The 15142-nt window shown below is 36.9% G+C and overlaps 1 protein-coding gene across 2 annotated transcripts in view; it reads right to left on the bottom strand.

Moving 5' to 3' along the window:
- Window positions 1–15142, bottom strand: part of NAALADL2 (N-acetylated alpha-linked acidic dipeptidase like 2) — a 292368-nt gene that overhangs the window by 193802 nt on the left and 83424 nt on the right. For both annotated transcript variants that reach the window (XM_048954430.1, XM_048954429.1), the window contains exon 2: window positions 10162–10657. In XM_048954430.1, coding sequence (XP_048810387.1) covers window positions 10162–10657 — 496 coding nt within the window. The remainder of the gene's footprint in view (window positions 1–10161; window positions 10658–15142) is intronic.

The raw sequence follows: 15142 nt of genomic DNA, 5'->3' as shown, positions 1-15142 counted from the left end.
CGATCTTCTCATTCTCCTTTAAAGCTTTTCTTAGTTTACTTGACCCCCAATGTAACAAGACTAGGCATACATTGCATAAACACAGTCCCTTTCACTTAGAAGTGTTTGTACAAGTGCTACAGATCACACAAGTTCAGTTCTCCTGTTCCTCTGGGTGTCATCTCCAGTTCTGGCACTCAAAGGTCTGCACTACAGTCTATGCACTGCATGTCAGCTCCTAGGCTACAAATTCTGATTTTAAAATGCAGTCAAAATGCAGAGCTGCTAACATTAATAAAAGTAAAGGAAAGCCCTACCATCTGAGGAACTCACCACACTGCAGAAATATGACGAGTCTTCAAAATTACACTCCAAGAGAATTTTTTGTACATGTAACAAATTTGAGCTCAGTACACCTTGGTAATATTTTTGGGAAAAAAATAAAGATAAAATGCATAGATTAGAAAAATTTCATACAGGAACCAGTAAGTCACTTCACCTCATCTTTTTTACTTGATCAGTGCTTTTGTTCTTAATGTAATGCCTCCTCTTTCAGCCACTGATTGTTGCTATGTTGCTTTCCCACACCAGACTAAGGAGCTCACATACCTATTTTAACGTCGAAGTACTTCTGCGCTGTGATCAACATAATGTTTTATGTTGCCTAACACCTACTTCACTATGAAGGAAATGAGTTCCTCAAACTCATATTTAACTTTTATTTCTCATCTACTGCTAAAGAAATGCTACCAACTTCAGGAGTTGAGGCCCATCGTTCCCTGTAGAACTGCATCCTTAATAACTTTCTAGGTTCTATGATAACATAGTCATCATAGCATTTCAGTTCCTACAGTTTCAAAGGACTTATAAATACAGAAAATACCTCTGGGCCTAGGATTAGAATGGAAATCAGGTTTCAGCCACAACCACAGGGAGAAGAGATACTGAACGGTAGAATATTTGAAACTTTTGAGATTCGTAATACAAGTGACCCAACTTCAGCTACTTTGCAAAAGCAGATATGCATTCACATATGTGCAAAATCCCATATATAAATAGATGACTGTATAAATACATACACATATTTATGTCCACAGGAAATAGAAATTGCAGAACTTATTTCAAGTTTAAAAAAAAAAATTCCATGAGAACAAAAGGAACACCTATCTTCATTTCCAAAACACAACATGTTATCTATCATTTTAGCATATATGTAAAGCTGAATAATTTAGAAATAAAACCCCCAGAGACCATATTTGGATTCTCAGAAACCACAGAGATTAAATTCTCTCTTCTTTTTTTTTTTTTTTTTTGGGGGGGGGGGGGGGGGGGGGAAGGGAGGGGGTAGGAGTGGGGAACAGTTTAATTTTCTTACGCAGTTTCTAGAAATATTTGCAAAGAAAAACCAAGCATGATAATACAGAGGAAAGCCATTTGTGTTTTCTTAGTTACTTTCTGCACTGCTAGCAACACAGCAGCAGGTTCCATTTGCCTTACACTGAGCATATAATGAATAATTCAGTTTCTTGCATTGTTCCCTAAATAGTTGATAGGGAATGGTAACTTTATTCATGACAGTATGGCCTTTTTTTAAGTTCATCTATGTATTTAATAATGCACATCACAAGACCCATCACCTAGCTTGGCCTTTATTAAAAATAAAAGCATTTAGTAACCATTGCAAACAAATGGCCATGAAACAAGCAACTTCCCAGAGCTACCACCTTTTGCTCACAAATAGCACTCACCCAGCTATTTAAATAATTAAATGGTCCCAATCTGCACTGCATCAGCGTTGTCTCACATAGCCTTCGACAAGAAACAGATTCCAGAACTGCTGGGAACATGTTCCAGCCTCAGCCATAATCATAACCATAAATAAGTGAGCACTCCGCTAAATCACAAATGCCCTGCTGGAACAAAGAAAATGATTTCCATGAAAGGTGACATTTTCACAGTCTCCTTATCCATTTTAAACTATCACTGCTTCCTCCCACTGCCTTCCACTGTTTTGAAAAACTCCTGGGCTTCTCTAGCTTTTAGGCTCCAGTTCACCACTTGAAAAAAAAGCAAAATTTGTTATTTCATAGAGCAGAACCTAAGTATGTAAGTATATATAAAGGAACAGTAACCTTTTCCCTTAAGCCTCACAAGCTGCTCTATTAGCCCACTGGTCAACAAAGTTTGAGCTCCCACTGGAAAATGTAAGAAAAATAAAAGAAAAAATTGTATATGCTGATCTTTTCTGATATGATTGTGGAAGAACTGGTACAAGGAAATCTGTGTGATACTATAGAAAAGAAAAAAACTGTACAACAGCTGAAAAGATGGAAGTTGTTAAATTTTCTCCAGCTTTCACAAAAGATAAACAAAGACACTAAGCTGGTTGAAGACCAGTTTCTTTTATCAATGCACATACAAAAATCCAAACTAGGAATAATACTAAATTCAGGATTTCCAAACAATTTTACTTCTGAGACATTAGAATACTTAGTTTTGGTAGTGACACTTGAGTTCACTATTCCTTTGTAATGAAAAAAAAAAAAAAAAAAAAAAGAAATAGTAACTGGGGAAACTTCCATCTAACTGGAATATTTCAACATTTTCACCCATTAAAAAATAGGAAGAAAGGGGGCTGTGACATGTTTTCTATTCCGGACTGGCACTAGTTCATCAAGAACTCATCTGCATGTAAATTTCAATCAATTAAATGTGTCCAAGGGAAACATTGGGTGAGGGTGAGACTTGAAGGGAGACATGAAGGGTGAGACTTCACTCTCATTCTAAGATTATTATCTACTGAGACAGCATATATTCAAAGATCCATACACACGTCCTGAGTTATTTAACTTCTTGTCCATAAAGAGTTATCAAGAAATTGTGGAAAAGCAACCATGAAATAAACTTGTTTAATTTTGAAAGTCTAACACTGGACAAGTTCCAATATTACTGGAAAAGGATGATCTTTTTAATATATTTTATATTTGTTTCAGCATGGCAAGTAATACACTTCAGAAACTCATCAGCTTTCAAAGAGAATTGAAGTGAGAATAGAAGCCCCTTACTGCAAGACTACCATAGAAGACAATTATTAAAATTGATTATTATTCAGACAATATCAATTTCATTATCCCTGATCGATTCCTAGTGTTGCCTGTTAGTAGCCTTCAGTCCTGAGCGCTGCATGAATGGTAACCTAATCCCACACAAATTGCAGTCCTGCTGGTCTCAGTGAATTTGGTAACAGCCTGACTTATTAGCAAGCTTCTAGTAGATAGCTGTCATAGGTGCTGACTGCAGGAACTGGATGTCAAAGCACAACCACAGAGGGCTGGGAAAACTCTTTCCCCTCGAGGCTTTGTTAATTTGATTTATGTGTACAGGCAGGAAACTAATTGCTAATTGTTGCAGTGCATACCATGGAATTGCAGCACTCCATTCAAAAGCTGCATCTCAAGAGTACCAATAGACTTCAGTTTTACAGTATGGTGATGAGAGACGCATCCTAAACAGGAATTTGTTAGTTCTGGTGCCTAAGAAATGGTACAAAGGGAACTTCCAATGTCTTGTGCCACCATCTCCTCCCTGGGGAAAACAGCCACCCCTGAGCACGTGGTCACACTGAGCGCCAACACAGTTACCTCAGCATGAGCACACTTTTCCTGTTGTTCAGGCAATTAGCAGATAACGCATCTCATGCCAGTAATTAAATTGTTAAGAGTCTTTGTTCTGGAATGTTTGTTTCTCAGTATCTTTATAAGTATGTTCCTGGGACCACTAGTTAAAGTTGTTAATTCTCCCTGTATTAAGGTGCAAAGACTGGACAATGTCAAACCACTCTGTACAATTTCCACATCCTCGATATTTCCCTGTTGGAAGCAATTGCTCTACAAAAAAAAAAAAAAAAAAAAAAAAAAAGAATACTGCTTGTTGTCTCAACAGAATGTGATGGTTGATGGTTTTTTCTACAGAATCTTTCTGTTAGAAGACGTATGGTTTGGTTATGTCTATAAAACTGATGAGTGACGACATAAATAAAACCCTTGCCTGTAAATACTGCCTTTTAGCCAGTATTATTGTCAGAATCACTCAGAAATGTCTAGTCAAATACTTCTTCAGGTATAGTCCAATACTAAGCCTCAGGTATACCAAACACTGCACAAACTGTTACTGCTCTGTGATTCATAAATGTTTTGCCATCTGTTCCAGTTTGCCCCATGCTGAAGAAACAACCCTCAGAAATCCTTAGCTTTCCAAATAGCATTCAGCACCTGCCAGTAAAGGCATGAGGCCTGGGGGACATCAGCCAGTCCCAAGACCTTGAAAACAGGGAAACTGAGGGAATCAGTCCCTCGGTCCTCCTGACCACCCGAGCAGGTGAGAGTGAAGTATGCTAGACCTTAAAAAGCAAATTAGTCGTCAGCCCATTTCATCATCTGTGATAAAAAGTAGTACTTGTCACTGCTGAGAGTTGCTATTTTTAATTAGGACTAAATTGCTCCATACTTTTCAGCAGTCATGGTAAAGAGGTAGATGTCTAATAGCTGTGGAAATTGGTTTTCCCTCTAAACTCTAGCCACACATCTGCTTATAGCAAATGAGGCAAATTGGCAAGGTAACCTAATTTTAAAAGTTAAAATTACACAGTCCAGAAAGGAGTCATCAGAGCAAAATTCAGTTGCTTTCTATAGCCTATAAAAAACAGGTGTTCCTTTTCATTAGAAAACGTGAGGCACTGGATCAACACTTAGATATTCCATAAGAAAGCACTCCAATGTGAAAGTTCAGGTTTCAGGCCCTGCTCCTCCTAACACAGAACAGGACCACTACCCTCAGCCCCCTCTGTCATCTCTCACCAGCACTGGACTGCCCCCTGTCTTCCTCCCCTCGTTTCTACCCCAAACTTGTGAACGCTGCATTGAAATCGATAACGTACTATAAAAAAAAGAAAGATAGATTCAAGAAAAAATGGTAAAAAAGAAAAGCCTCCAAAAAATTCCAAATTAGCTAATCTACAAAATAAACAACCTGGAATTATACCCTTATAGGAGAATACTCCAAAGCATTATTCTCAGTTTTCAGTTTGTAGCCATGCAGGACATCACATGCAACGCACAAATCCTTCAGCTTCTCTTCTTGTATGAAAAGGTTTGGCAGTATCTGTCATTTTCTTATGCCTCAACAACAATTTTTTTTTCTTACAGGTAAGTTGCCCCAGTCACGATTTCCTTTCTGTTTTTCCTAGCACAGAACTGCACAATGATTAGAGAAAGCCGCAGTAAGGCAGAAGCCATTCATGTGGGCTGTGACAGATAAGAAAATTTATCAAGGGACTCATTACTTATTATGCCAATGTGAAAGTACAGCTTATTGGATCTAATTCATTACTATATCACACTGGTGTATTGCTTACAAAAAATAATTTTAAATCAACACTGTGCACTTTATTTACAGAAAACACAGTTATAACATACAAAAAAATCACACTGTAAATGATTTCCCAAATCAAACATCTCAGATTCAATATATTTTTATGGTGATCATTAAGAAAAATAATCAACAGAGGGGAAAAATTGTTTTTAGTAAACTGTATAGTGGACTTGATATATATTAATCATGTCCTTAGATGTTGAATAAACCATAAGCTAAGATGTTTCTTCAAACAGGAAGAGGGATTTTATAAGTATATGCTGCAACTGACAGTAATGGAAGAAACTATATAATATATCACTACATCAATGTAACGCTTCTTTCTTCCATCCATAGAAAAACAAATGAAAGAGCTATGTTAAGCCATAAAAAAAAAGGGGGGGGGGGACGACAAATCAAATGAAACCAATGAAAACTATAAAGCAGACAAGACTTTCTAATACCTTTGAAGTACAAACACAGACTATTTTGGGGCAGGGGAAAAAATCATATTGGACATAAGTAGGTATCTGGAGCTGAAATTTATTAAGTTAGTGTTCCACAGATAATGGCTTGGGTCATGCAGGGCATCTTTCTTGCACAAAAGGTACCTCCTCATGTTCTCAGAGCCATTCTTTATGGGTGAGGTACCAGGAGGATAACGGGGAACTTTCACTTGTATGATATTACCTCTTATCTCCTTTCAAAAGGTCTTTGTACTTATAAATACACATTGAAAATTGCCATGTGAATGAAAAGAATCCCAAGTGACTACGCAAAATAGGGGAAAGAAATAAATCCAGAGAGTTCACTGAGACCTGCTTACCCAGGAGCATCACAATATCAATTTCTAAAGATGCAGCAGAGAGGACTTCAGATTCAGGCTAACTATATTTAGTGCTTGCATTTTTATGGCAATACAATAAATATCTGAGACTGATACACAGCAGCAAATAGGATGAATTCCCACAGACTTACTATTTGCAACATATTTCTCCCATGCTGGCATGACAGAAGTCAGGATTTATTCGCATACTGAGAACACACAGACAGCTGCTCAGACCCCAGGTAAAGCAAGAAATGGTCTAGGCCAGCTATTCACCCATGAATATGTCAGCATGTAGCTATTAATGAACAGTAGCTATTAATGGCAGTGGGGACAGAATGGGTCTCTCCTGGGAGAAGCAGCCACCAGGAGCACAACAAAAGTCAGTTATTTCTCCTTTCTCCCCTTATACTCTTCCCATTAGAAGGTGATGATCTATTCCTGCTGAGATTTCTCATTTATGGGACAAATTATTCAGTTTTTCCTATAAGCAACTTGGAAATTTAATTCTTTCCAAATTTCCACAGTTCAGCTTTTCCAAGACATTCTGGGCTCTCTTTGCTTGCCAAGTGTTTTCCAAGTTTTACTTGATACAAATGTTTGAAGCTCCAAGGACTTAACAACACTGAATATAACTGCTGAAGGACAACAGAAACTTGGGTCTGAAGGAAGTTTCCTTTCTCACTTTCAGACAAAGATATAAAGTCCTTTCCTCGCTGCAAAGCAACTTTTGTTTCTGTGGCAGTGACCATGTAAGGAGAGCAGCTTCTATCTACTTTCCTACAGTCTTTTGAAGAACTAAGCTGAAGTTGAGGATAGAACCAGGCACTGGTGACAAATCAATTCTTGCCAGAGATGGATTTGTGAGATTCTGCAGGTGCTATTACCAGCTGGAAGAAGGAAAAGATATGCCTCCAAAGGACAGTTAGTTACAACTAGATGCATTACAAAGGGATTTAAACCTCCCTATTGCTCGAGGGGGAAGAAATCTCAGTGAAGAAAGATTTGAGTGAGGATATATAGAATGAAAAGCAGAGCTGAAATGTAGGAATAGCCCTACAGACTGGATGAAGAGCAAAGCGAAAAGGTCTTTGGTCTGTAGGTCCGTGTTGTCAATCACGGAAACACGTATTCATCTTTCACAGTCATAAGGCTGTGAATGTGCTAGCAGCTGACAACTCTCACTGTTGAAAGGAATGGCACAATAAGGCCGTGCAAGGCCGTCAGGATTTTTAAAACAATGTTTGAGAGAATTAACTGATCAGATAAGTAAGGTATAGCTAGAATTATCACAAACAGCACCACAACAGTCCATCTTTCTTCATTTATCATTCAATATGAATCCACTTACAAAGTCAATTTATAGAAATCAAATCAAAAACCAAAACTTCCTATAAAATAAACATAGTAGACTCATTATCTCATTTTTTTTCCTCTTGCTTTTCTTGAAGACAGAGCAGCAAATGAGCACTCTCTGAGTCAAAAAAGAAACCTAGCAGGCATGCCTCTCTCCTATTTCAGCAAACTCTGAAGACAAACTGCTGTCATATGATGTGACCCTTCCATTTAACTTGCGCAGAATCCAGTCCAAATCCCAATAAAAAAAAGTAAATCAACAGAAGTCCCCTGGCACATTTCAGCAACTTCATTTAAGCCCAGAGGGTCCCAATACACAGAACAACTTCCATTGCAGCAGACGTCATCCCAGCTGATCCCACTCCGGACCTCCAAGTACATTAAGCCAATGTCGACGGGGTAAAAGGATTGGCACAACTGTGTCTTCAACACATTTTCCCTTTAACTCCTTTATCAAAATTGTTAGCAAAATTTCTTACATTTATTGAGTCTGATCTAAGTAGTAAGCTACAAAAATTAAATTAATGTCATTCTCAGTAACATTTAGAAATTGCAAGCTAAGCAGCTGCCACTTATCCCTAGTAATTCAAAGTATATTACACTGAAAGACTTACAATAACACTCATTGATTTTGTCAGGTTTTTTTTCTTTCCCCAAGAAACATATGCTGTGTGTTCTATATTTGTGGGACTCCATATACTCAGGTTTCATTGCAATAGCTTTGACTCTTGACAAACAGATGTTGAGGGAAAATAGCTTAACAGAACATACAATAAAAACTTTCTCAGATCAAAATGTTGGATAAAGAAAAATCTTGTGGGTAATATACTAAACTAAAAGCTCCAACTGTATATTTTTATACAGAACTGAAAACCAATGCTTGATGACATTTGTGGAAATATTGCTGTTATATAGGAAAAAAATCACCAAGTTCTAAGTATTATGCTAATTAAAGTATGGCAACACAGTAAGTTCTATTAGGTGCAAAGTATTTCTATAATTGATTTTACCCAAAGGCCAGACTTAAATTAACATCTCAATAGTTAGCCAAAATAATTTGAAAAGTGATGAAACAACAGAACGTTTTAAAACCACGCTTCAAAATAATAAAATGGCAAGCAATTCCAAATTCCAAATCAAAGTATTGGAATACCATCCTGACACCAACAGAGTTCTCTGCAATTTTCTGTAATTTTTGTAATATCATATCAGTAGAATCTAGCTTATTAAAATACTTTGCTCATGATTAAGCCTGATGACAGACCTCAGTCTACCTTCCTTTGTGAGCAGACATAGAAGTTAAATCCGTAGCATACAGAACCCCTAATTGTTCATCACCTATAGCATTTCCCATTATGAAAATAATTGGATTCATAACGTGGAGCCAGAACAGCACACGAAAACTGGCATGAAGTCCTTTATAATGCATATATACACATTTTAAACTTGTATTTAGTAGTAATACTGGTTCAAAGCATGCTACTAACCACTTCAAGGATTTTAGGTTCAAGTTTACCTCATGAAAAAAAAAAGAGACAAATTATATTGGAATATTTCAATAATTACTTTCAATTTACTTCAGAAATACCCACACAAACTCTTTGGATTTCCTCTACAACAATCCTCCTTAATCCTGGGTATATAAATTCTGCCACTTCTCAACTACTACTGATCAAAAAATGTGCAATGCGTTTCCTTCACCACGAAAAAAGAACTTTCACTGCTCTGGGTCACTTCCAGAAGCCAGAAATAAGTCAAATTCCTCCTTCATGGAGAACCAACTTTAAAAAATTGGCATGAAAACCTAGTTTCTTCCACATTCGCTGCATGAGAAAAGTGATTGTACTCTTGTACAAAAGCGTTTTATAAACTTTCAAACCAGTGGAAAATTTCTGTATGGAAAAAGAAATAATAAAATAAAAATAAAACCCAGTCAGGGGTTTCAGTAGGCAATTCATAACACTTCATACCCATACCCAAGTTAATAGGTACTATGTATTAAAACACTGTTTTTTCAATTCAGCAAATTTTAAAAACGTTTTGGGAGAAGGAGTCACCCTCCTGATTATGTTCTTAAACCAATCTCTCATAGTTCGGATTTCAGTTTTCCCCTCTAAAAGCACACGAACTTAAGGTTGACATCACACTCACAGGCTGAAAATAGAGAGCAAAGATTCATCTACTTGCCACAGACCAGACGGGGATTTCACGGAGATCCTATTATTACAGACCACAATCTAACACTTTGCTCTTCAACAATGTTATCTGACGATTGACTGCAACTAGAAAATCTGGTGCTTTCTCCTATATCCAATCTGAATAGTTTGTGTTTTTGCAATTAATGTACATGAAAGGTAACATGAATATACTGAGTAAACAAGTTACTGATCTCTTAAAATAAATACATTTCCATAAGACAACAACTAAGACAAATCCACATTACTATAAGTAACATTCATAAAGGAAAATCCAAGGTTTGTAAGTAAAAATAAATAAAATTTAAAAATTAACAGAGATTCTTTATATTCACATCTGATGGCTCTAAGTAAAAAAAAAAAAATAACATAAAAAATAAAAATTAAAACACATACCTGTATATTTGCTGAATATTTTCAGCTTTGATTTCCTTGAGGATTTCGTGGTAGTTCTGAGGATTATTTGGTTCTGGAGATGCTGGAGGAGAAGGGCATTTCTTGCCCGCATAATATCCTATCATAATTCCAAAAATAAATAAAATCAACGCAGCACAAAATACTTTCAGTATCTGAAAAAAACTGCAGCGGTGGCTCTTTGGCGACTGTCTTGAGTAGTGTGAGATGTACTCAGGGTCTTCCTGAAGTCTCTGGAATCTTCCCTTAGGAGAAGCTGATGGCTGGATGGGCTCAAGATCGAGGTCAGGGCTCTCCGAGTTTCCCAGATGATGCTGGACTGCACCATCGAGTCGGAAATGGTCAAAGCCAGGCTCCTCCAGCTCTTTTTCCATGTCCCATTCCAGTTCTAGTGCTGTGGCCTGGAGGTCATCACTGTCAAGGTATTGGCCCTGGGTTCTCTGGTCCACATTCACTTTGTGATAGGCCATCTTTTTAACTGTGAAAACAGATTTTAAAAACCAAAAACAAATTTGAGTGTTTGTTTTCTCATGTCTATGCAAACATTTATGTCTCCTTTGCAAACCTGGGAGAACTGAAAATACGTATTAAAAAGCAGAAACTCAGTTTCACTCTATTTTCATCTCCCCGTTATTTGTTGTAGGATCAGTGGTCCCACAATAAACATCGAAGAGGAAATAAGATATTTAAAGGAATACAATATATTGAAGGATATGAGTGAAGGGAATTGATGAGTACCAATGGCAAAACACAGAAGTTACTCCATTATTTTTGTCAGTCTCAAGATAGTAATAAAAATTTGAGTGAAGGTACAGAATTTCCAAAACAATTATTTATTATCTGAAAGTCATTTTAAAGCTTAACTGTGCACATCAATTTTATTGCACACACTGTACAAAATAATGCTGCTAAAATAAAGTTGGAAAAATAAAAATAACACTTGCCTGTTCTGACTCTAAGCACAAGGAAATGAGAAGTTAAAAAAGAAATTTCAGAGTAACATTCTACTTATACATCAATAAAAGACTTCTTTTTAGATGGAAGATTCTATTATTTATAGGTATTTTAAATGCATAGTTCCTGAATGACTGATGAATTTACTTAGAAATTGTCCCAGCTGTTTTGCTCCACTTATTTTTCCCAATTTAATGAATAAAAATCACTGCCAGATACATATTTACAACAAAATCAATCCTTTAATAGCATGGCATACTTCTAGATACTTCGAAGGAAGTACAAGCCCTCCAAGGGGAACTGACCTCCACTACAAACATTCAAAGTCAATTTCCAGCAAATCATTTTTAACAGACTGCACCAGTGGGGTGCCGTTTTCCTCCATACTTTGACAATAGCTATTCCATCACATAAGTATCTGTAATCAACGGCTTCTCTAACTTCAAACTCATCAACTAGAATAAAATGATAAAGATATTAAATTTCTTGCAGCGATAGATATCAAACCAAACCCTACACTACATTATCCTTCCATTTTGATGCTTTAAGGCATTTTCAAAGTACCTCCCAATTATGTTACTGGGGCCACATAACAGATGAACACAGTCTACAAGCAGAGAAGAATTTAGCTTGTTTGAAGCTCTTTTGAAGAGAACAAACATCAGAAATCATTGACATAATGAACAGCCTATTGTCCACCAAAAGTCTGTCTCACTCTCTACCTACCTGATTTACAGACTATTTCCTTGTGCAGGCATATAAATACCCCTTGCCTATGCTTCTCAGAGCAGTCTAGTAACAGTGAAGACAGCACAAACCTGAGGTACGTGTTTCAGGTTTACCTACCATACACACTTTGCATATCAATTATCCACCTGCAGTCCAAACACTTCTATGTGCAGTGGAAGCAAGAGTATAAAGTAAGCTGAATTAAGTTAAAGCACATTGCATAATTTTAAGCACATTTGGATCAATGGACATGCAAGCTTTTCAGACATCCAAATGTTGCTGGAAAACCCACAGGGAATCTTTTAAAATCATGCTAGTGTCCTTTAGGATCAAAAATGGTTAGCAAAAATATCTTCCCTGAAAATATGTAGATAGTTCAGAGCTTCACAGATTCTGGTCAATTTAGCAATCACTTACGTGCTGCCATTCTGAGGTACCTTTGTGCATCTTGCCATGATGCATGCTTAAAATTATGCATATGCTTCATTGCTTTGCAGATCAGAGAACAAAGTGGAAAAAATTTTGTAGCTAAAGTCCTATAAAATAATACATTGTAATTTTTCCAAGTGAATAATCATATATTCATAAAAATACTAGTTTCAAGGGACCTTTGGAGATTATCTAGCCCAGTATCTTATTCAAAGCAGGATCACTGCCAGGCAAATTATGATGTTGCCCTGCTGAACCTTCAAAACTTCCCAGGACAGAGAGGCCAACACCTCTCTGTTAAGCTGTGGGACATCTCTTCTGAAAATTTTCCTAACATCAGCCTGAACTTCATGTGCCACAACTTGCCCTTACTTTTACTGCCTGCCACTACCAAAGAGAGTTTGCTGTCACATTTCCTTTGACAGCAGAAGAAACAAGCCCTAAATCAGGAACCACTTGCCTGCAGTCTCTCCAGTTTCTCAGCATCCTTCTTAAGGAAGAATCCAAAGCTGGACACAAGTTGTGACCTTGCAGTACAGGAGAGCAGTAACATTCCTAGATATGCTAAGCCATGGACAGGGGAATTTGGAACCCCCATAGTGCTTATACCAGAGTGCTGGTCTACAGTGCACCATATCAAGCCACTCTTCCCCAGCTGGACTTCACTTCAAAATCTCCTGAGAGCGTGTGCTGTCTCCTCATCCAGTTTTTGGGGAAGACGCTGAATAATGTCAGCTTCAGAACTGGTCCGCGGATGCACTGTGCTCATTTTACGAGGCACCACACAGCCATCAAGTGCTAATAAATATCCTTTGGAAAGCTGAACCAACCAATCTTCAAGCTATTTATCTTTCCTTTTGCTCTGCCTCCTCCTATTTTGTTGGTAAAGGGAATAATTTGCAAACATCAGTGACATAAGACACCATTAGGTAATAACAACTGCCCAACAGGTTCACCTTCCCAACACCATTTCATACTGCTTTCTACTAGAAAATCATTAAAAGATGAGTGTTTTGCCCTTCAAAAGTAAAGCAAATCTCTTCTATATAATTTTGACTCCAGAATTAATGGAGTCATTTAATACAAGGCTTTAGTCAAATAAACTCCTAGCAGGTTATGGCAGTATTACCCACAGAATAAGAATTAAAGGCAGTTTTAAGAAGTAGTTGCATGGCTAATGATCAGGCTGAATTTATAAGTAGCATCCATTGTATATCAGTAATACTTAAAGTTTTCTCTGCATTTATGACATTTTAAAAACACATGCTGTTGTTCAATGAAGTGTATTAATAAAGGTTATTTAAATCTCTACATATAAATACATAATAAAAATTCATACAGAATTTCTTTAAATGGTTGTTAATGCAGTGAGTAGTAACTGCACTGCACAGCATAATATCTCAGGAACTCTACTTGCATACGAAGTACCAAAATCAGTCATCACACTTCAGGAAAAAAAAAAAAAAACAACAATGCTAAAAGAACTGAAATAACAACCAAAAAAATCATAATATATTTCAGAATCGTACTTGAGACAGACATCAGTGGGATCTGCTTTGCAACACATGTGGTACAGTTGAAGAATACAAAGAAAGCAAGAACAGCCCCAGTTATGATCTTCATTTTTATAGTAATATATCCAAGTTCGTTATTTGAATTTAAAGACAGAAAAACTTAGCAAGAAGCATCTGAAATCAGATCCCATAGTGTATTTTAAAATGATTTTAGAAAGCTACCGCCTGGTTCTGAATGATATAAATATATATTTTTTATATGAGCAGTCCTACTTGGCTGGTCAAAGGGGCACCATGACTTGAAGATTATGTGTTAAATATAACTCTAGGTAAGAATTAGAAGGATAAAGAAAACATTACACAGAGAACAACAACATAAAAATAGGCAATAGAAAGAAGGATAAACTGTTAAGTCAAGAAAAGCCACTGTGATACTCTAGCTCAGCCTTCTCAATAACAAAGACCATAAAACAATACATACTTCTGAAAACTTCAGGAGACAGAAAATCCAACCCATCTGCTAGCAAGCTGTTTCGACATTTAATTGCCGTTAAATACATATTTTATTATAAAGATAAAAGAGCAATTGTAAAATGCCGGAAGTCTGAATGTGCTCAAAGTAACCTTGAAAGCTGTTTTAGAGGGACAACAAAGAGGATCATAAATTGTAGAATACTGGACATAGCAAACTGATGACCAATTAAACTCATGCCCCTTTCTATGCTTCCACTTATTTGTGTGGAGAATATTTATAGTGAAGTATCAAATCCACGCTAAATATCCTTTCAGTTGAACATACAAAAAAATTAAGAGAGTTAACCTTAACAGATCATTATTTCCTTAGAAAGCCCATTTCAAAACTACCTACTCTTTGATGTAAAAATAATGCACTTACCTTCTGTCTGGTAGGTACGTCTTGTTATGAGACTACCAGAAACCTCTTATGATGTTTTTCCTACTTTAATCCCTCATCAATGAAGCCTTTGAAGGCTATCTAATGAGGACTACATGAAAGGTGTTGCATCTATATCACATTGGCTCTCTGTAATACCTCCCCTACAGAAAGGTCAACTAACATGAATAGAACTTGAAACCAACAAAGAGAAATATGGATATACTGCAGTAAATTCCCTTATTTTTGTGACTAGTAGTAGCTGCAGTTGTTAAATCCAGTTTACAAGCAGAGGATTCAGGCATGTTCATAGCAGGAAGCGTGGCAAGCATTAACATGCTGCCCAGAGTGAACGCCCCATTGGTCCATCTGGTGTTCTGTTCTGAAAAAGCAATTTTTACCTAGGAAATGTATTACATCCTCTTTGTATAGTCAGAAACAGAAA

Source organism: Lagopus muta, chromosome 9 (genome assembly GCF_023343835.1).
Source record: "Lagopus muta isolate bLagMut1 chromosome 9, bLagMut1 primary, whole genome shotgun sequence".
Lineage (NCBI taxonomy): Eukaryota > Metazoa > Chordata > Aves > Galliformes > Phasianidae > Lagopus > Lagopus muta.
The sequence above is the reverse complement of the archived record's forward strand: the minus strand, read 5'-3'. Positions and strand labels throughout refer to the sequence as shown.